Consider the following 24,223-nt stretch of genomic DNA (forward strand, 5'->3'; position numbering starts at 1 on the left):
TCTGTGGTGCCACAGCTTCTAGCCTTCTAGTGTCCATTTGAATAATAAGTATAATTCAGAACTACTTGGATATGTTTCATAGTTTCATAGTATAGTACTAGGCTATCTGCCCTGGGGCATTTGTAAGCCTAGCCATAGTGATGTGGCTTTTGCCACCCCATGAAATGGTACAAAAATTGTACAGAATAAATTTAGAATACTGTGCCTCTGTCTAGTAGTGACACAATGAAGGTCCCCTTATATAATAGAATTAGTTTACTGTGCCCCTGTCTAGTAGTGACACAGATGTGACCCCTGAGGTAAACTTACGATCTCCCATCCACTCATCAAGATTTCTCTTGAAGAGAGTCAGTGAGGGGCTCTGCCTAATATGAACTGGGATCCTGTTCCAAAGCATGGGACGCCTCTGGGTTATGAATCTATCCCTCCAGCATGTCCTATTCATACTTGTGCCAAGGTTTAAGTCTTTAGCTCTCGTGGTCTTGATGGATTTGGATTTTTTGAGGTGGAGCATGTCCATCAGATCCTGATTGGACATGGCCTTGTACGTCAGGCAGAGATCACTTCTGAGCAGGCGGTATGCTACTGAATAGAGCTGAAGTTTCTTTAGTCTGGCAGAATAAGACATATGTTGGAGACCCTTGATCCTCTTGGTGAGGTACTTTTGTGGTCTCTCCAGCTGTTGCAAATGCCGGGTGAGGTACATACCAAATGGGGCATTGTACTCAATCATGGGTCTGATGAGGGAGGAATATAGGGGTACAATGACATCCTTGGATCTGGATGTGAATCCCTTCATGATGAGGTGTGCAAGGTAGAATGTTTTTCTAACCACTTTGGCAATGTGGGTGTCAAATGAGTGGTCGCTGTCGACTTGGGTCCCTAGGTCTCTGATTACTTTTTCTGTACTCAGTGGGTTGCTGTCTATGTGATAATTTGTGGGTACTTTGTTTTTCCCAAAGGGGATGACTATACATTTTTTGGCATTTAGTTTAAGGCCGTGACTCCGGCACCAGTTGTCCATTTCTGTTAGGCCTTTTTGTAGGATGTGTGCGTCTGCTGGTGTATCGACTATGGCGCCTAGTTTGCAGTCATCTGCGAACTTTGTCAGCCACAGCCCTCCCATGTTTGCTTTAACATCTGAGAAATAAATGCCGAACAAGAGGGGTCCCAGGACAGATCCCTGTGGGACACCACTTGTGACTGGCTTTGAGTTTGACATTGCTACAGCGATTTTAACTTTATGGGTTCTGTCCTTTAGCCAGTTTGCAACCCATCTAGTGACATAAGGGTTTACTTTTAAGCTGTTGAGCTTATCTATGATGCCTGAGTGGGGTATTGTGTCGAAGGCCTTAGCCAAGTCCAGGTATGCTGTATGGACTGCTTTGCCCTCATCAATGGCTCTAGTGACTGTTTCAAAAAAGTCAACCAGGTTTAAAAGGCAGGATCTGCCCTTTACAAAGCCAAACTGGGTGGGGTCAAGTGTCTGTAGGTCCCCTATGTCTCTCTTTATGAGTTCCATAATGATTCTTTCCATAGCTTTGCAGACCAGGCTGGTTACGCTTATGGGGTGGTAGTTTCCAGGGTCTGTAGAGGCACCCCCCTTGTGGAGTGGGACCACTGTTGCTGTACGCCAGTGTTCAGGTACATATCCCGAAGTAAGGCTAAAGTTAAATAGCATTTTTATGTGTGGGTTTAGCTCCTCTTGGAGTTCACATAACACGCAACCCGGGATACCGTCAGGTCCCATTGATGCTGTGTTTTTTGCTTTGTTTAGGGCGGTTCTCACTTGGACATCTGAGATGACAGGGAGATTACATTCAGCTGGGATAAGTATTTCTTCTTTTGGGGGTGAAGGAGGGGAGAAATTTGCACTGAACCTGTCACCCAGAATGTTGGCAATATCTGTGGGTTCAGTGTATTTTATGTTGTTGTGAACCAACTCTGAGCATATCTGAGGGTTTCCACCCAGGTTTCTAACATAGCTGAAGAAGGCTTTGTGGTTATCTTTAGTGTCCTTAGCGATTTTTCTCTCAAAGTTGGCCTTGGATGTTTTTATGAGAGAACATAGTTTTCTGCTAATGTTGATCAGAGATGTCTTCCCTTCATGGTATTTTGCTCTGACGTGCAGTATCTTCCTTCTTTTGTTATACAATTTGTTTATGGCTGAGGTCCACCAGACAGGACGCTTACCTTTGGTGGAGAGGGACTTGGATTTGTTTGGGATTGCATGATCCATGCATTCTTGGAGATGTCCATAAAAAGCATTTGTGAAGGATTCGGCATTGTGGGATGTGGTATCCACTGGCACAGTGGGCTTAAAGGATACCATCTCAGTCTTAAGAAGAGTGAAGTCTGCTTTTGAGAAGTTTTTCACGGTGGTCTTTTGTGCTGGGGGTGGAGGTGGGATATGTACATCCAGGGTGATTAGTTTGTGGGTGGATGATACACAGCAACAATAATCATTGCTTTTAAGATACGTCGCTTTAAATCTAAGCATTCCATAAAAAACATATTGCAGTGCATGGAGCACCATGGTTATGCTCCAGAATTGTGAAAAAGACTAAGCAATTTTATCAGAAATGTGCTTAATAAGCTTTTGTTAAGCACAGATAAGCATGGTTTAGATCTAGTCTTGTGCTAGTGCTAACAGTGTTTAGGGCTGACCACCATAGAACAGCAGCAGAGGCTGAAATACCTTTAAAAGCTGGGGTGGAAACAGTTTTAAAAGAGGTTAGCTAATTCACTTTGTCAAACTTTTAACCAAAATGTATGGCAGAAAGAACTGGCTAACAGCTTTTAAAGCCATTAGTTCTTCTGAAAGACAGTTTGCTTCTGCCTGGTGTTCCTGTACTGGCCGTAAGTGTTTTATGGCTTTCAAAACTGTAACACATTTCACACTCTTACATTTTTTCCTTGTAATGGGTAGTACATGCACTATAAAATATTACATTCGAGCCTCTCTGACCATATATGTACTCTCACTATGGATGTAAAGAACCATCTCTAGTGCTTTACTTCACTGCTTTCAAGGTAAATGTTTTGAAATCCATGTCTCAAACAACAATAAGCTGTGCTTGGAGACCCAATCTTAATCCTATATATTTAAAGCATTTAAACAATGCATGACACTGTTTATTTAAATGTTTAGTACTTTTGTTCCAGTAATCTGTAGGAACTTCTTCAAAACTACAGCTCATGAAGCATCAAATGTTTAAATAACATAAAAAAAAATCACATTACTCAGGACAATTACATTTTAAAGTGATCAGACTGCACCATTATAAAATTTGTGCATTACATATACAACAAAAAATATAACAAAATATATAAAAAAATACCAGGAGTGCTATAAACCACTGTGTCAATAGTAATAACCAGGTAAAAACTTTAAGTAACATTTAATATTAATTAATTAATTAATTCATTAATTCATTCATTCAAACCTAACTGCATTCAGCAATATCTGCCAATATAATTCACTGACCTTTACAATTCCTAAGGTGTAAGAAAATCTGAGCTATTACAAAAAAACTATTTTTATAATTATTGCAAACCATGGAATGTCTATATTAGGCATCTATAATCCCTCTAGTTTTAATACCATAAACATTTATATTTATTTATTTAGTTAGTTATGTTTTAGTTACAGTCATGCCAGTTTTATGACTCAAATACAGTCTTACATAATTGAATCCAGTTTCTTGTAGAACAGCAATATATAAAGAATTTATATCTACTGAGCAAAATACAGTTTTTGCGCACTTAAACTGATAGTCCTTTAAAAGATCAAAAAATATAGAATTATTAACATACAATTTTACTTTTTGTGCTAAAAATAGAAATATATGCAGTTTTAGATTCAGCCCCTCCTACAAGTGTAAACAGAACAGAACTCTAAACACGCCTCCAATCCTAGGCTCCTTTGCCAAAAATGTATTATAAACTTCAGTATCAATGAAACCTTGTACCAGTAATTCCATCAAATAATCATTTATTCTCTTGCATTTTTCAAGTAATGTAATCAGCAATATTTGTTTATAATTAGCATCATCTGCTACAAAACAAGCATTCACACTAGCAACATATTTATCAAAGTTAATTTACTAGCAACATATTTATCACAATTCATAACTACTATTCTGTTAACTTTAATGGCTTTTATAAATCTGAGTACTGATAGAAGTCAGTCAAAGCATGTATTTCTGCTTCATTTGAATTATAATAACTATGTTTAGGCTTACTAAATATAATCTTCTATAGTTAATTTTCACTTGTATTAATGTATGTAGCTATAGTCACATTAAGTGTTCAATTAAAAGTACTTATTTTTCATACAGGCCAACAGAAATTACATTAGGCATTGACAAATCCTCAAAAAACATAATGAAAATCCAATGTTCTAGTCCAGGAGTATAACTCCAATAAAATAGTGGCTATATGAGCACTATTACATGGAAGAAAGGTTGCACCTTTCAACAATACCTTTAAATGAGCATCAAAACTGCTTTTTTACTTAGATTAAAAATAGTGATTATGTAAGACAGGACTGACAACTCCATCCACTCATAAACCCAGCTGGAAAGTGCAGAAAAGAAAATGCCCACATAAAAGCACTTAAACTATTTAATGTGAGCGCTTTCGTCCAACAATAATGAACTAAACTTCTTCAGACATAAAAGGCAAAATAATGCAAATTTGAAATACCCCTCTAAAACTATCATATGACTCAAACAGGAAGTTACCACAAGAAATTCTAAAAACTTCATCTTATGGTGCTTACAAAAAATTACATCATCACAAAACAAGAACTTCCATTAAAAATCTTTAACAAAATAATAATAATAAAATAAAATAACAGTTAAGACATACAAAACAAGTTAGAAATCAACTTCAGATTGCTGTTATCTTTCCAAAGCTTTACGTTTCAGTAAAACCTGAACTGAACATAAATAATTTAATCCAGGGAAGCTATACACATTTAACCTAACTTGCCACCTTTATTCACTACATTCCAGTTTTAAAGACCAAGGACCACTCCTTTTGTCCTTGGGTACCTGTTCAATTATTTTAAATTTAAAGTGGTGGTCTGGGTATAAAGATATAGGTTCATAGGTTCATACTAGGCTATCTGCCCTAGGGCATTTATAAGCCTAGCCAGAATGTGTTTGGCTTTCGCCACCCATTTTAAATTTATTTTGCTATGCCCTTTTTTGAGGTTAGTATACTGTGCCTCTGTCTAACAGTGACACAGAAGTGATACCCGGGGTAAACCTACAATCTCCCATCCACTCATCAACATTCCTCTTGAAGAGAGTCAATGAGGGACTCTGCCTAACCTGGACTGGGATTTTATTCCAGAGTGAAGGGAGCCTCTGGGTTATATATGCCTGGCTATGGCATTATGAGGATGTAATTTAGTAATACTATAAATTGTTTTATATTCATTCCCTAAATCTGCATTCTGTTTTACCTATGTAAAAACATTCGCATAGTAAACATTTAGCTAGATAAATCACATCCCTAGAATTACAGTTGTACCTACCCTTTATATCATATCTAGTATTACATACTGCGAAAGTGCTACCAGTGTCAACGTATTTACAATAAGCACAAGCTTCACATTTATACATGCCAGGGTACCTAGTTATAAGGGATATTTTAGATTCAAAAAGGCTCTTAAAATTAATCCCTTTCTTGAATATAATTCGAGGATGAGCACCCAGTTTTAATCTAATGTTAAGGCATCCATCAAAAGGCTCCAATGTTTATGTAAAATCTCTTTTAAATTAATAGAGTCAAGGGAGTTATAAAACTCAAACCATAACTATTTCCTAATGGTTTACTCATATTGGGGGCTCCCCATGGTCAACTTCACATCCAATATTCACTAACCCCAACTCGCCACTTAAAATTGGCTTGAAATGCCTTACAATTCTCTTTTCTTGGACCTCTTCTATTAGTTGGTCCACTAGGGTTACTGGATAACCTCATTTACAAAACATCTCTCAAATTTTGACACTCTGTTAAATTTTTCTTCCAGCATAACCATCCTAGCTGCTCTAACTAGTTGTCTTTTAACAGCAGATAATTTCTGAGGAAAAGGATGGGTGCTGGAAAAATGTAGAAAAGAATTAGAGTAAGTACTCTTTCTGAAAATCTTTGAGATATATCTAGAGTTAATCCTATACTTTCTTAATCTGACATCCAAAAAAAGAATTACTTCTGAATTAGAGTGGGATGTAAACTCCAAAAAAATCTGTAGAGCTGTTAAAATATTCTAATAGCTCTAAAACTACTTCAAAACCACCTTTTAGGATGATAAAAATATCATCCAAATAATGGGTGAAAAAACATTGGATCACTAATTGTGAGGTTCACAAAAAGATAGTCACGCTCCCAGACCACTACAACTACAGTGGCAAAACTGGCCCCAAATGGGGAACCCATGGTGACACCTCTTTTTTGAAGCTAATACTGACCTTCAAAACATAAAACGTTATTGATAAAAATAATATCCATTAATGCTTCAATTAAGCTAATGTCCTCAGTAGGTGCTCCTTTTTTCATTAGAAAATCGGTTACCCATTGTATATCCAACTCATGGGGGATAACCGTATATAAGTCCCTAATGTTAACTGTTAAGAAATTATAATTGCCTTTAAATTCCAAGTGGTTTATACTTTCAAGAAAGGACCAACAGTCTTTACAAATTTGAGGTAAATCATTTAGAAATCTCTTCAGTTTATTGTCTACAAGTTTCACACAAGCAAACGTAATGGAATTTCTTCCATCTACAGGTCGCACGGGGGGGGGGGGTCATTCAGGTCCTTGTGGATTTTGGGAATTGCAAAGATCACAAGGATCAATGGTGAAGGCATATTAAAAATGTTGTATAAACACATATCAATATGGGAATCTATCAGCAGGTCACTAATGTGTGATTTAATCCTGGAATAAACCCCATTAATTTTGTTCAAAAAAACAGATTCATACATATCCGTGCATAAAATTTTCAGCATCCTAGCCTGGTAATCACCCTTATCCATAAAGACCAAAATCCCTCTTTGTTGGGTTTCATAACCTTAACATTAGAATCCTGTAGAGAGTTGACCAATTCATGTTCTTCCTTATTAAAATTATTATAATTAATTTGTTTTCCTTGTTTTCCCAATAATGTCCTTATATCCATTTCATACATATGCTCATAAAAAACTAATGCAAGATGCATTGGTGGATTAAAGGTACTGCTAAATTTTACGTATAAACAATTTTAAATCAAGTAGAGTACTAGCAATATCAGCCCTCTGTGAGGGGACAAACATTAAACCTCTAGCCAAAATATTAGCTGGTGGTTCTTCTAGCTCAAAATTAGCATAATTAAAGATGTTAAAGTCAGCTTGCTTGTTCTTAACAATCTGTACTTATTCTCTAACCTTTTTGGGACCAAGGAAGTCAATTACCCTGCCATAATTCATCTCCGATGACGATTGGACTTCCGGGACCTGTTTTGCCACTGGCCACCTCTCCTCCTCCCATTGGATTGGTTCCTCCTCGGGGTGTAAGAAAATGTTGATTATTGGATTGTTTGCTGTTTGTAGTGGTTATAACAGTTTGTTGCTGTAGTCTTTGCTCTTTTAGGTGGTCACTACGCCTAAGTTGCTGTCCCGATGCTGTATTGCCATGTTCACCCCCCTCCGTCACAACCATTTATATTAACACCTTCCACATTATTATCATGAGCCCATGATTAATTAAAACCACTTGTATTCCCCCAGGCTTGAGAAGGTGGAGGCTAGGGGTAAGCGACACCTTTTTCATAGTTGCATTTATCCCTTTTCAATTTTTTCAGTTTATTTAACCTCAGTTTACTCATGTACTGATCAATATCTTTGAATAATCTGCTATACTCATATTTATATTGCTGAAAGTCTGTATCAGTTCTAATTGTTTTATCAAGCACCTCTAGTTCCACTGCCAATAATTCAATTAAACTAGAGTAATGCTTAATCAACAGCTCGAGAAAATCACATGCCTGCTTGTCAAAAAACTTTAGCCGCTCGAAATAAAAAGAGAGTTCGGTTCCTACCCATTAGGGAACCGCCAATGTGTTAATTCTTTCAGGATGTGTTGTCTACGTAGGAACTCTTTTAAATAGACAGTTTCAAGCTGTAATTTCTTATACTTTACCAGTTTGTAGTAAAAAGATTTCAAGTTGTTGAGAATGTTTCCACCATTAGCCGATGCTCCAGAAATTAAGCTAGATATATTATCCATACTGTCCAAGGCTTTATTCAACCAGTCTTTTAATAACGGAACACCAATAAGCCCTATAGGTGGCTGTTGAATTGTAGAAGAACTGACAGGTGTATTGATATCTTCACCAGCGTCATTAGTATTATTCGACTGGAATCCCATTTGTAAGTGGTTTATTTGAGTCACATGGGAAAAATCCAAGTCATGTTGTTTGTCCGAGGATCTTTCAATCCAAATCTCTGATTTAAAACAGTCTCCAGACTAACCATCACAGAGGAGGGAGTCAGTCTATGGGATAGCTTGTCAACTCGTTGGGTCAACTGCTGTATGAGTAAGGTGAGATTGCCAACAGCTACATTTATATTCGGCACGCCCTGTATAAAGAGCAATGGCGTACTGTATTCATTCCCTGCTGCCGTCTCCATCACAAAACAAACCTAAAAATGCAAAAAAACAACACTAAAACTAATAAACACAACTGGAAAGGGTAACAAAGAAAATATGCACATAAAAACTCTTAAACTATTTAATGTGAGCGCTTTCGTCCAACAATAATGCACCAAACTTCTTCAGACATAAAAGGCAAAAAAAATACACATTTTAAATACCCCTCTAAAACTACCATGTGACTCAAAAAGGAAGTTACATCACCACAACAAATGTCTAAAAACTCCATCTTATGGTGTTTACAAAAAATTACATCATCACAAAACAAGAACTTCCATTAAAAATCTTTATCAAAAAATATATAATAATAAAATAAAATAACTCCATCCACTCCCTATTCAAGATGGTCCTGCTGTAATGCTGATTTCTTATGGAAATCTGTAGATTGTTGACAACTGTGGCTAATAATGGATGTATTAAATAACTGGCATTGCTGTCCTTTGCAAGGAAGCTTCTCTGGACTCCTCAGTCTGCATACGTAATTTATATTATCAACAGCTATCCATAGATCCCTTGCTTAGTGGTTCTGACATTGCTGCATATTTCTCTGTCCTCTTGTAGAATTTTGCCTAATTAACCTATACTCATTGCCTTGGTGCTTTAGTGGCTGAAGTGCCTATAGGCTCTTTTAAAGAAAGTTTAGGACAATCCACTGCTGTCAAATTCTTCTGCAGGAGCACTAAAGTGTCTTCAAGTGATGAAAAAGTTGTACCACCTTTCACTCCATTTTTATCCTTAATATAACTGGATACTGCAGAAATTAAAGCAGGGAATTGTTACAATACAGAGCCCTCACACTTGCAAAGGACATTCATTTTCAGCCACCTCTTTGGAGAAGTACAGACAGATTCTTATTGTTTGATTGTTTCACTGGAAGTCTCTACCTTCTTTTACCTTTTGCAAAAGCTTCTTTTTCTCTGCATAATTCTGTAATTTAAATATAATCTGTTTTGGTGGCTGATCTGGATGATGGTTTGAATGCAACAATTGATGCACCCTTTCAATAATTGTAGGATCCTGGTAGCTGGAGGGTATTTCTTCTCTGTTGATTCTGTGTATCATCTGACTTGGTCTGAAGGCTGATTATAGCATGATGATACTCCCAAAGAGATGACTGGGTCTCCTGGAGCTTAGCTGCCTGAATCACAGCTGCGGATTCACTGAAGTATGAATACCACTTTGGGTCTCCCTTGAAATGATGCCATTAGCTGGAGGGACTAACCTGGTCAACAAAGTGTAAATACATAAATAAAATTCTGTATAACTTCCCTTTTCTTGGAAACTGATTTTTCAATTTTGGTTGAGACCTCTAAGATTCTTTGTAAGATTTCAGACATTTTGCCCATTTTTTTTACCCAGGATCTCCCTTTCTGTTCACATGGTGATCATATACTGAATATTCCATAGCTGGATCCTTTGTATAATGTGTACGCTTATCTTACTCACTAATCAGAATTAGAGATTTAATGATTTTAAGAAGTAAATTTGACAAATGAACTATGTTCTACAAGAAATTGTAAGTTTCTAAAATATTGTACAGTCATGCTAGCTTAATGGAACACTGTCACAGAATTATTTGTTGTAAAGCAACATCATAAACTTAATGCATGTCCTCCTTATGAAGACAAGCCCATTATTTACATACCTAGAGAAGGCGGTGCAGGAAGTTTTCTCCTTTGCTGTCTTGATGTGTCTATAGTTTGTACCTGCAAAAGTAAGGGTTTGTTTTAAATATAAAAACACAATATCCTGACTCAGCAAAAGAAGAACTTCTATTTTATGCTGATGTTTTAACTTTTCAAGAGTCTACATATCAACCTCAGTAAGTTCATGAATTATTCTTACATAAACTGTTAAATCACAGTTTTGAGGTACTTTATTTATATTGCAATTGTGCTGCATTGTTCTTTGAACTACTGTATTCTCTAGTTTCGAGGAGGTTCAAATTTAATACTTGCATGTAAACCATTTCAGATTACTGGATACATATTTATAAATTATGTAAAGGGTTCTATGTAGTAGTTGTTTACCTTCATTTTTTTCAGGAAGCTTGATGGCTGTAATGTAAGGGTTGCATAAGCATTAGTGCTTGTGAGGGAAAATTGTTTTGGAATTCAGTGCAGCATTGTGTAATGCATCAGTCTACCTTCTTTGTAATAGTGGTGACGTTTTCATATTGCTTCAGAAAACTAGTTTTACATAGCTTACTGGTGTATTCCATGCTCATTTTGATAGCTGTATTTGTATGAAAGATTGACTGAAATGCAACTTATAGTGAGAATTCCTGATCTGCCTTTCAGTACTTTCAACTGTTCCATTTTTGTGTATTAGTACTGCCACTGCGATTGCATTTATTTTCAAGTATGACTGTTTTCAAATGATTGAATAAATACTGAAATAATGGGTACAGTAATGGATTGCAGATCACTGCTAAATAGAAGAACCCATTGTAACCATCCTATAATACACACACACACACACACACACACACACACACACACACACACACACACAGCAATTATATCCATTGTATTGAGTGTGTACATCCCTAGTTATCTGACTGTGGCTAAAGGAATGAATCAACACATTTGCATTGGGTACGGTTTTCTGCTAGATGTATGCTGTGCAAGACACAACTCCTTCTGCTTCCCAAAACACACACACACACACAGACACACACACACACACACACAGACACACACACACACACACACACACACACACACACACACACACACACACACACACACACACACACACACACACACAGCAATTACATCCATTGTATTGAGTGTGTACATCCCTAGTTATCTGACTGTGGCTAAAGGAATGAATCAACACATTTGCATTGGGTACGGTTTTCTGCTAGATGTATGCTGTGCAAGACACAACTCCTTCTGCTTCCCAAAACACACACACACACACACACATACACATACACACACACACACACACGCCAATCAATTGCATCAACTTTATTATCTATACCCTTCAACTGTCCAGTGGTGATCAAATAGTATTACAGACCAGTTGTAAGCAAAGTTAGAATATTTTAACTAATTATGTCACTCAACTTACAGTCAATACATTTTTTAATCCAGGACCTAGTTACCCAGTGTAATATCTAACAGTCATGCCACAAAAAAATGAGGATGCAGTACATATCCCTATAGTAGGCCAGCACTAACTGCTTCTGTATACTCAGGTTATCCAAAACCTGAACTGCAATGCTCAAGTGAAATACCTATGGAATGAAATGTTATGCATTGCACTTGTATACTGAACAGTTAACTTTGTAAAGTCAATGTAAGTAGGATATATTGCTAGTCTTTGAGCAACTACTCCACTTAACCTGCACACTGCACCTCAAGGGCATATGCAGAGAATGTACAGTTGTTGCAAACAAGTCTTAGATGTTATACCTGCACATTACACCTGAGGGGCACGTGCACAGAAAGTACAGCTGTTGCAGACAATTCCTAGATGTTACACCTGCACACTACACCTCAAAGACACATGCACAGAATGCAGAGCTGTTGCAGACAATTCCTAGATGGTACACTCACACAATGTACCTCAGGGACGAGTGCACAGAATGCACAGCTATTGCAGACAACTCCTTGATGGTACACCAGCATACTGCACCTCAGGGACATGTGCACAGAATGTACAGCTGTTGCAGACTATTCCTGGATGTTACACCTGCTCACTGAACCTCAAGGGACACATGCACAGAATGTGCAGCTGTTGTGGACGATCCCTAGATATTACACCCATGCACTGCACCTCAGGGACATCTGCACATACTGTATGTGCAGCTGTTGTGGGCAATTCCTAGATGTTAAACCTGCCCACTGCATCTCAGGGACATGTGCACAGAATGTGCAGCTGTGGCCTACAATCCCTAGATGTTACACATGTGCACTGCACCTCAGGGCCACGTACACAAAATGTGCAGCAGTTGTGAACAATCCCAAGAAGTTAAACCTGCCCACTGCACCATAAGGACCCGTGCACAGAATGTAAAGCTGTTGCAGACAACTCCTAGAAAATTTCTAAATGTTACACCTGCACAATGCACCTCAGAGCTATGCACAGAGCATGCAGCTGTTGCAGACAATCCCTATTTGTTACAATCGAGGACTGCTCCTCATAGACATGTGTACAGAATGTGCAGCTGTTGCAGACAATTCCTAAATATTACATCTGGACACTGCATCTCAGGGCATGTGCACAGAATGTACAGCTGTTGTGGACAATTCCTAGATGTTACACCTGCACAATGCATCTCAGGGACACGCACACAGAATGTGCAACTGTTGTCTACAATTTCTAGATGTTACACCTGTGCACTGCACCTCAGGGACACATGGACATAATGTGCAGGTGTTGTGGACAATTCCTAGATGTTACACCCATGCACTGCACCTCAGGGACATCTGCACAGAATGTGCAGCTGTTGCCTACAATTTCTAGATGTTACTCCCATGCACTGCACCTCAGGGACACTTGGATAGAATATGCAGCTGTTGTGGACAATTCCTAGATGTTACACCCACGCATTGCACCTAAGGGACATGTGCACAGAATGTGCAGCTGTTGCCTACAATTTCTAGATGTTACACCCAGGCACTGCACTTCAGGGACATGTGGACTGAATGTGCAGCTGTTGCGGACAACTCCTAGATGTTACACCTGCACACTGTACTTTAGCGACACATGCGCAGAATATGCAGCTGCTTTGGACAATTCCTAGATGCTACACCCACACAATGCACCTTAGGGACACGTGCACAGAATGTGCAGTTGTTGCCTACAATTCCTAGATGTTACACATGTGCACTGCACCTCCGGGACATGTACACAATTCCTAGATGGTATACTCACACACTGCACCTCAGGGACATGTGCACAGAATGTACAGCTGTTGCAGACTATTCATAGTCCTCAAGGACTTGTGCACAGAATGCACAGCTGTTACAGACAATGCCTGGATGTTACACCTGCTCACTGAACCTCAAGGGACACATGCACAGAATGTGCAGCTGTTGTGGACAATCCCTAGTTGTTACACCCATGCACTGCACCTCAGGAACATCTGCACATACTGTATGTGCAGCTGTTGTGGGCAATTCCTAGATGTTAAACCTGCCCACTACACCTCAGAGACATGTGCACAGAATGTGCGTCTGTGGCCTACAATTCCTAGATGTTACACACGTGCACTGCACCTCAGGGCCACATACACAAAATGTGCAGCAGTTGTGAACAATCCCAAGAAGTTAAACCTGCCCACTGCACCATAAGGACCCGTGCACAGAATGTAAAGCTGTTGCAGACAACTCCTAGATAATTTCTAAATGTTACACCTGCACAATGCACCTCAGAGCTATGCAAAGAGCATGCAGCTGTTGCAGACAATCCCTATTTGTTACAATCGAGCACTGCTCCTCATAGACATGTGTACAGAATGTGCAGCTGTTGCAGACAATTCCTAAATATTACATCTGGACAATGCATCTCAGGGCACGTGCACAGAATGTACAGCTGTTGTGGACAATTCCTAGATGTTACACCTGCACAATGCATCTCAGGGACACGTACACAGAATGTGCAGCTGTTGCCTACAATTTCTAGATGTTACACCTGTGCACTGCACCTCAGGGACACATGGACATAATGTGCAGGTGTTGTCGACAATTCCTAGATGTTACACCCACGCACTGCACCTCAGAGACACTTGGATAGAATGTGCAGCTGTTGTGGACAATTCCTAGATGTTACACCCATGCAGTGCACCTAAAGGACATGTGCACAGAATGTGCAGCTGTTGCCTACAATTTCTAGATGTTACACCCATGCACTGCACTTCAGGGACACGTGGGCAGAATGTGCAGCTGTTGCGGACAACTCCTAGGGGGTTACACCTGCACACTGTACTTTAGCGACACATGTGCAGAATATGCAGCTGCTTTGAACAATTCCTAGATGCTACACCCACACAATGCACCTTAGGGACACGTGCACAGAATGTACAGCTGTTGCAGACTATTCATAGTCCTCAAGTACTTGTGCACAGAATGCACAGCTGTTACAGACAATGCCTGGATGTTACACCTGCTTACTGAACCTCAAGGGACACATGCATAGAATGTGCAGCTGTTGTGGACAATCCCTAGATGTTACACCCATGCACTGCACCTCAGGGACATCTGCACATACTGTATGTGCAGCTGTTGTGGGCAATTCCTAGATGTTAAACCTGCCCACTACACCTCAGAGACATGTGCACAGAATGTGCATCTGTGGCCTACAATTCCTAGATGTTACACACGTGCACTGCACCTCAGGGCCACGTACACAAAATGTGCACCAATTGTGAATAATCCCAAGAGGTTAAACCTGCCCACTGCACCATAAGGACTTGTGCACAGAATGTAAAGCTGTTGCAGGCAACTCCTAGACAATTCCTAGATGTTACACCTGCACAATGCACCTCAGAGTTATGCACAGAGCATGCAGCTGTTGCAGACAATCCCTATTTGTTACAATCGAGCATTGCTCCTTATAGACATATGCACAGAATGTGCAGCTGTTGCAGACAATTCCTAAATATTACATCTGCACAATGCACTTCAGGGCATGTGCACAGAATGTGCAGCTGTGGTCTACAATTCCTAGATGTTACACATGTGCACTGCACCTCAGGGCCACGTACACAAAATGTGCAGCAGTTGTGAACAATCTCAAGAAGTTAAACCTGCCCACTGCACCATAAGGACCCGTGCACAGAATGTAAAGCTGTTGCAGACAACTCCTAGACAATTCCTAGATGTTACACCTGCACAATGCATCTCAGAGCTATGCACAGAGCATGCAGCTGTTGCAGACTATCCCTATTTGTTACAATCGAGCATTGCTCCTCATAGACGTGCAGAGAATGTGCAGCTGTTGCAGACAATTCCTAAATATTGCATCTGCACAATGCACTTCAGGGCATGTGCACAGAATGTACAGCTGTTGTGGACAATTCCTAGATGTTACACCTGCACAATGATTCTCAGGGACACATACACAGAATATGCAGCTGTTGCCTACAATTTCTAGATGTTACACCTGTGCACAGCACCTCAGGGACAAGTGGACATAATGTGCAGGTGTTGTGGACAATTCCCAGATGTTACACCCATGCACTGCATCTCAGGGACACATGCACAGAATGTGCAGTTGTTGCCTACAATTCCTAGATGTTACACATGCGCACTGCACCTCAGGGACACGTACACAAAATTTGCAGCAGTTGCAAGCAATCCCAATAAGTTACACTTGTGCAGTACACTGTAGGGACATGTGCACAGAATTTAAAGCTGTTGCAGACAATTCATAGATGGTACATCTGCACAATGCAACCCAGGGACATGTTTATAGAGTGTACAGTTGTTTCAGACAATTCCTAGATGTTACATCTGCGCAATGCACCTCACAGCTATGCACAGAGTGTGCAGCTGTTGTAGACAATCCCTATGTATTACAATCATGCATTGCACCTCACATACATGCGCACAGAATGTGCAGCTGTTGTGGACAATTCCTAAATGTTACATCCACACAATGCACCTCAGGGACATGTGCACAGAGTGTGCAGCTGTTGCTGACAATTCCTAGATGTTACACCCACACAATGCACCTCAGGGACAGGTGCACAGAATGTGCAGCTGTTGTGGACAATTCCTAGATGTTACACCTGCACAATGCATCTCAGGGACAAGTGCACAGACTGTGCAGCTGTTGCCTACAATTCCTAGATGTTACACCCATGCATTGCACCTCAGGGACACATGCACAGAATGTGTACCTGTTGCAGAGAATTCCTACATGTTACACCCATGCACTGCACCTCAGGGACACATGCACATACTGTTGCAGAGATTCCTACATGTTACACCCATGCAGTGCACCTCAGGGACACATGCACAGCACATACTGTACAGCAGTTTCAAATAATTCCTAAATGTTACACCTGCACACTGCACCTCAGGGACATGTGCACAGAATGTGCATCTGTTGCAGATGATTCCTAGATGTTACACCCACACAATTCACCTCAGGGACACATGCACAGAATGTACAGCTTTTGCAGTCAATTCTTAGATGTTACACTTGCACAATGCATGTCAAGGACACCTGCACAAAATGCACAGCTGTTGCAGACAATTTCTAGATGTTAATAAAACAAGCAGGTCCTTGCCAGAAGAAACATTAGCTTTATTCACAAAACCAAAACTAACTAAAGCTGATGTTTCTTCTGGCAAGGACCTGCTTGTGTTACTAGTGTTACTCTGCCCATTTAATAATTCCTAGATGTTGCACCTGCACCCTGCAACTTGGGGACATGTACACAGAATGTACAGCTGTTGCAGGTAATTCCAATATGTTAAACCTGCTCACTGCACTTCAGGGACATGTGAACAGAATGTACAGCTGTTGCAGAAAATTTCTAGATGTTACACCTGCTTACTGCACCTCAGGCACACATGCACAGAATATACAGCTTTTGAAAAAAATTTTTAGATGTTAAACCTGCACACTGCACCTCAGGGACATGTGCACAGAATATACAGCTGTTGCAGACAATTCCTAGATGTTACACCTGCACAATGCACCTCAGGCACACTTGCACAGAATGTACAGCTGTTGCAGACAATTCTTAGATGTTACTTCTGTGCACTGCACCTCAAGGACATATGCACAGAATGTGCAGCTGTTGCAAACAATTCCTAGTGGTTATACCTGCACATTGTACTTCAGGGGCATGTGCATAGAATGTACACTGTTGCAGAGAATTCATAGGTGTTATACCTGCTCACTGCACCTCAGGTACAGGTGCACTGAATATACAGCTGTTACGGACAATTCCTAGATGGTAAATCAGCACACTGCACTTCAGGGACACATGCACAGAATGTGCAGCTGTTCCCTACAATTCCCACATGTTACACTCGCTCAATGCACTTCAGGGACACGTGCAGAGAATGTGCAGCTCTTACTGACAATTCGTAGATATTACATCTCTGCACTGTACTTCAGGGACATGTGCAAAGAATGTACAGCTCTTGCAGATAATTCCTAGGTGTCACACCTGTCCAATGCACCTCACTAACACCTACACAGAATGTGCAGCTGTTGTAGACAATTACTAGATGTTATACCTGCACACTACATCTCAGGGACATGTGCACAGAATGCACAGCTACTGCAGACAATATCTATGTGATGCACCCACACACTGCACCTCAGAGATACGTGCACTGAATGTACAGCTGTTCAGACAATTCCTAGATGGTACATCTGCACAATGCACTTCAGAGAACTGTGCACAGAGTGTGCACCTTTTCCAGACATTCCCTATTTGTTACACTCATGCACTGTACTCAGGGACACATTCACATAATGTGCAGCTGTTGCAAACAATTCCTAGATATTACGCCTGCACAATGCACCTCGGGGACAAGTGCACAGAATGTGCAGCTGTTGCAGACAATTCCTAGATGTTACGCCCACATAGTGGACCTCAGGGACAAGTGCACAGAATGTGCAACTGTCACAGATGCCTTGGATTGATCAGATAAATACAGCAGAGCAGTAGCTGGTCAACAAACTCTGTGGAGCTTTGCTAAAACAAGCACAAAGTTGCACAAACATGGTGTTTATTTAGCAAATGAGAACAAATTGATTTAAACAACTTAACCAATAAAATAATTCTGGCCTTTGCATAATGCTGCCACATATCTGGCAACACAATACTGCCTGTCTCCAATGGTACTGCTAAGGTTTCATAGTAAACCCAATTAAGCCTTCTCTCTGCAGTTGTCTGCAGTGGTATTACCCAATCGAAGTCTCACTCAACAGGTGGCATAGAGACAGGAAGTGGAATCCTGGGAAGCACGTTCATCTCAACAGTGCTGACCCCTCCCAGACGGAAAGGCCTAAATGATGCTACTTAAAAGGTGACACTGCATTCTGTCTTTTGTGTTGTTCAAATTCTCATCAGCTAGTGCCTTGGCTGCTTTAAACTCGCATAGACCTAAGAATGTGAATCTCCTTGGCACCTGTTCAAAGTACAGCTTGATAATATGGCACTTATCAATCATCTTGTTAACAGTAAGCTTGCACCTGGAGAAACTACTCTAAACTTGTAGCACTCATTTGATTGATTGACTGACTTCTGGTAATTACTGGGATAACATCAATACATCATAAGAATATGCAAATGCATTTAGCATTCTACCGCTGATGAAAAATGTAATTCCCTAGTCTTTCTCAATATTCTATAGCAAACTGTCTACAATAATGCTGAAAATGTGGAGGAGAGACAACATGGATTGCATCAAAGGGCAGTAGCCGCACTCTGATAATGGACTTAGATACAGAGTTCTAACATGTGCCAGAAATCTGGAAAAAAAGGTCATGGCACATAAAGTGCCTGAGAAGTTTCCTTTGATTCCATTAAAATTCTTTTCAGTGTCCAAACAGAAAAAACTCATTGCTTTCCATAGAGGTCTGAGATAGTTAACACAAGTGTTAAAACCTGAAAATGAGACAACAAATGTCTCCATTAAATGAACTCAATCTTATCTTCACTCAATAGATGCAGCCAGACTTTGTCTATCCTGGAAGCAGAAATTTTAGTTAGGAATTTTGACTATCCGTTAATGAGCCATAGACGCTTATGTGATGCTATATCCGAGGGATCTAAGGGAGATTTTTCAAGTTTAAACAATATAAAAACTGTACTTTTCTTCCTGCCAAATACTCAAATAGATAGAAAAAGGATTTTGAGATCTCCCATGACATGTAATTGAACTGCAGCATGAAAAGCCCATTAGACCTTATAGTGTTTTATTAAGAAAAACTTTATTTATTAATATACATCAGTATGAAATGCCAATGCACACAAGTCCACAGAACATGCAGACAGACAGACAGACACACACACACACACACACACACACACACACACACACACACACACACAGACACACACACCTACATTATATTCAATTATTTAAACAAAGCTTACCACATAAACTAATACACTATTATATGTCATTAATCATCTAGAGAAAAAGTTATACCTTTCCCACTTTTCTTGCTTTTTCTCCCTTTTTCATTCCTATTATCAAAAATAATTGAAAGTTTCAACTTTGAAGGTACTAACAAACAGACACATTCATTATTTTTCTCAAATTAACTTATAACCAACATCTAACAAACATTCTACATTTTCAAATGGTAAATCAGTCATAATCAACCTTATTCAGAAAACCTAAAAAAATTGATAAACAACATAACACAATATAACTATCTACAAAGTCATATTACACAGACCAATATACAAAGCAAATTTGAAGAATTATCTTCAGGATGCAAATAAAAAGGTCAGTAAACTAACACTGGGCTATTCAAATTCAATACAGGGTTTAAACACAGATAACTTACTCAGCAAGAGTAACACTCCTAATACAAGAGAAAACAGACTGTTAAATAATCTTGCTGTTAAGATAAATCTCTCTCCAAACCTATTAGGACACGGAGTCTTTGTGATCTTACATCATTGCACACCATCATCCACCTGGTACAATACTTATCCCATGAAGTCTTTTTTGATGATGATGCAAGCCTTCCTTTTATCAATCTCATTCACTGGCTGCACAACACCCTCTGTTGTTGTTAAGTGCCAATGACCCGATGCAAAGATGTGGTGTCCCCATGAATAGCTTTCCTGAACTGTGACCTGCCTTTAGTCACATTACTAATTGACAGAGGGCATCCATCACTGTAGTTATTGCATCAATCCAGTATACTGCCTGTTTTTAGTCAGATGACTAATCACTGACAGAGGGCATCCATCACTGCAGATTTTAGTATCAATCCATTATACTGCCTGTCTTTAGTCAGATGACTAATCATTGACAGAGGGCATCTATCACTGTACATTTTAGTATCAAGCCATTATATTGCCTGTCTTCCTCTTTTACATTAACCTTCAGCCCTGTTATGCATGATGTCATCTTCTAATGTTTTTTCACTTCACATGATATGTCTGAAGTATAAATGTTGAAGTCTAATTATTTGAACTTCCAGGGAATACTTGCCTTTATCTGTTCTAATACTGAATTATATGGTTTTCAAGCATTTCATTGAACATAATATGTTTCGCCATTCCATAATTCAAAACTGCCACTTTTTTTTTCTTAACTGCATCTTCACATTAATGAAAATATCATAGCTTGGACATATCAAACATTCATGTACAAAGATATATCTCTACACCTGAAGATCATACCCTGTGTCATTGATAAATTATTCATCTTCAATATGTTTTCTGGCTTTTTTTAATATTAAAGCAGCTATTGTGGGCAAAGATTCCTCTTTGGATATGGGCAGTGTAAGAACTCCACCACAGCAGAAGATAACCTGAAGTTTGGTTCCTAATAACAGGGGTATAAAGAAATGCTTTAAAGGTTCCAGTTTTCAAATAAGACCTCTGCTAGCAATCTTTCCCACCCCATCCCACATGGCACTAGGGAACAGGAATAACAAGCACATTAGAAATCATAATATTCTTCAACTGGTCCTTATGAATGTAGCGTCTTCATGCACTATTCCCCTGGTATCTCCTTCTGTAGTTACCTTCACCTTCTAAATCCTTAAACCCACTGAAACCAGTATCTCAGAATTCAAGGATTTCATACATACTAACCTCACTGAATTACATGATGAAGTTTCAACATTCAGTTATAGCAGCACCACATCCCCAGACATTATAATGTGAGGTAGTTTCAAAAAGAATTATAAGTCCACTTAGATAAATGGATGGAAATGGCAGTCCCAACCAGATCTAAACATAATGGGAAATTTAAAACAAACCATCCAGGGGGTCCACCAGTATAAAAACTCAATAATAAAAGAAAAAAAACAACTTCTTAAAGTATACAGCAAATCAAAAGGCTGACATATCAAGGATAAAATTAGAAAACTGAAGAAAAGCTTGAAAAAATATTAGGTTTACTAAAGAAGCCCATGAAATTAGGTTAGCATCTGAAGCTAAGGAGAATTACAAATCTTTCTTTAGCTATATTAGGAAACTAAGAAGTAACACGCGGCATTGCTCTGAATTTATTCAAAATAGCATTACCTAGTCTGATGCAGTAGACATTACTAATATACTAGTAAACAAATTCAGTGCAAATTGTACCCCAGAGATGAGTCTCCAAAGCCCACTTATCCATGAATCTATCAGACCACCCCCTTAATCTTGCTAACTTCTGTTGAAACTTCCAAAATCTTACTGCCTTTCACTTTGGGAGAATAATGGTACTATGCCTCTAAACATGGACACTCTCCCATTGAATGCATATTAATGGAAAGTCAGCGCAAATCTGGCTGGAAAAAAATGCTCTTCACCAACTGGAAGAAGTATCATTCCATCTTGGATAATCTGTACCTTGATTTCATCTCAGAACAATGAGTTTGCAACCCCCCAAAACTGAATGTCTTTCTCAAAGTGCTACAGGCCAAAACCTAGAAGTAACACTACAGAATGGGCTGAAGGCAACTGGGCAGAATGTTTACAGAAATTACATGTTGAAAAACTGATGTGGACTTAAGAAGGACATCTAGCCTAGACTATGAAACCCACAAGGATAATGTATGATTATACTGTTGTATATCAGGGAACATCCCATGGCAAGGGTCTTGCACATCGATTAATGTGCTTAGCTTCTTTAACTGCTTATATCGGTTGACCAAGCAGACTGTTGTTAGACAACAGTTGCAGTCCAGTCTTGGGTTTAAAACACAGTTACTTGCCCCCTCTTCCAAATAATGAATGGTGCAGCCCACTGGTTAACCCCTGCTCTGCAAGAAAGACAAAAGCATCATGATATTTGTTCTGTCCATAATATAAACCAAACACTGTTAAGTCCATGGAGCACCAGCACCATCCTCTCTCCACAGTACCAGCAATCGGCCATAGCCTAATCTATGTAAAACAGTTACAATCTAAAATAGCTGTACCACTACTATGGCCATTGATCATAGAATGCCTAACCACCACAGGCCTTTTGAACTGAAACCTGTTAGTTGTTTTCTCCGTAATATGGTTCTCTTGAATAAGCTTGCTTCAGATTGCCCCTCATCTTTTTTCCCTTCCATTAGCCCAGTACCGTTCAGTATAATATAGGACACTGACATTATATTAACTTAAGATAAAGAGAAAAAAAAATATCAGTGAAACCCAGAGTGCCATCTAACCTAGAAGAAACACTCAACAGCCTCATTAACACCTCACTGATATACTATGTAATAAAATGAATAATCTAAGACATATACACAATTAATAAAAAAAGATCATTTGTCTTATTGCCAGAGACTGCCAGTCAGTTCAGAAGATTAGGGCTATGAGATGCTTCCTGTGATCTCTCATCCTCCATTTGCTTACTGTGTGACACTGAGCAAGTGACTTATACAGCCTGTGCTATCAACTGAGTTTGAAAAAGGTCTATATGGCTCAGTGTTCTACCTCAGTTACAAAGTAAAAAAAAAATACTTAAAACAATGAGTAGCATGCAGCTGTAGACATATAGAGGACCCCTAGGTAATCCGAGATAGTGACTGAGTCACTGGTTTACACTGCTTTTAAGTTTAGACAAGATGGTGTAGACTTTAAAAATAACTATGTAAAACAGATGTACAATGACCACAATTTAGAACCAGCAGTGCAATTCACAGTGGAGACCACTTCCATATTGCAAGAACAGGTACTGTACCACTTCATAATTCTCTCATCCAGTACCCATACATGTTATGGTGAAGCAAGCATTAGCTGCCTACCAGAAAAGCAGTAAAACAGGTAAATGTGGCAGTAACTGTCCAGTTCAGTACATATAACCAATGTGCCACAACAACACAAAAGAAAATCAAGACTCTCCCAGAATGCCACACTTGGATTTTGGTTTATTCCCTCTCCCTAAAGAAAAGATAACCAACAACACAGAAGGATGCATGGGGTGTGCAAAAAGGACAGCAGGTCAGCACACAATGAAAGGGAATGGCAAATGTTTTCCCATTTTGCTTTAACAGCTCTTTTATATAGCTAAGGTGCACCAGGTCTTCGCACCATCCACTATTCAGCTCTGCCCAAAGACGTTGCCTCCTAAGACCCACAGCCAAAAATGATGTGTATTTTGTCACATGTAATAAGGATACATACTGGACTTGGTCTTAAACAGGATGCTCCACAAATATGCCAAACATTCTTCTAGGAAAAGCTTCTTAACAATGTGGTGTCCACAATGAGAACATTTGGATATCAGAAAATTCATTGCCTAGAGCTAGGGGTCGGATGCATTCCATTTGGAGTTAAGAAATCATAAAGTCTCTCATAAGGGCACACACACACACACACACACAGACACACACACACACATGCACACACACGCACACACACGCACACACG

The 24,223-nt window shown here is 39.4% G+C and overlaps 1 protein-coding gene across 3 annotated transcripts in view; it reads right to left on the reverse strand.

Annotated features, from left to right (window-relative positions):
• Positions 1-24,223, reverse strand: part of LOC122793475 (myosin VIIA and Rab interacting protein) — a 2,819,605-nt gene that overhangs the window by 236,467 nt on the left and 2,558,915 nt on the right. For all 3 annotated transcript variants that reach the window (XM_044061523.1, XM_044061522.1, XM_044061521.1), the window contains one exon: positions 10,349-10,409. In XM_044061523.1, the coding sequence (XP_043917458.1) occupies positions 10,349-10,409 (61 nt within the window). The remainder of the gene's footprint in view (positions 1-10,348; positions 10,410-24,223) is intronic.

The sequence above is a fragment of the Protopterus annectens genome, chromosome 2.part0 (assembly GCF_019279795.1).
Source record: "Protopterus annectens isolate FY-2018-M chromosome 2.part0, PAN1.0, whole genome shotgun sequence".
In the NCBI taxonomy this organism is placed as follows: domain Eukaryota; kingdom Metazoa; phylum Chordata; order Ceratodontiformes; family Protopteridae; genus Protopterus; species Protopterus annectens.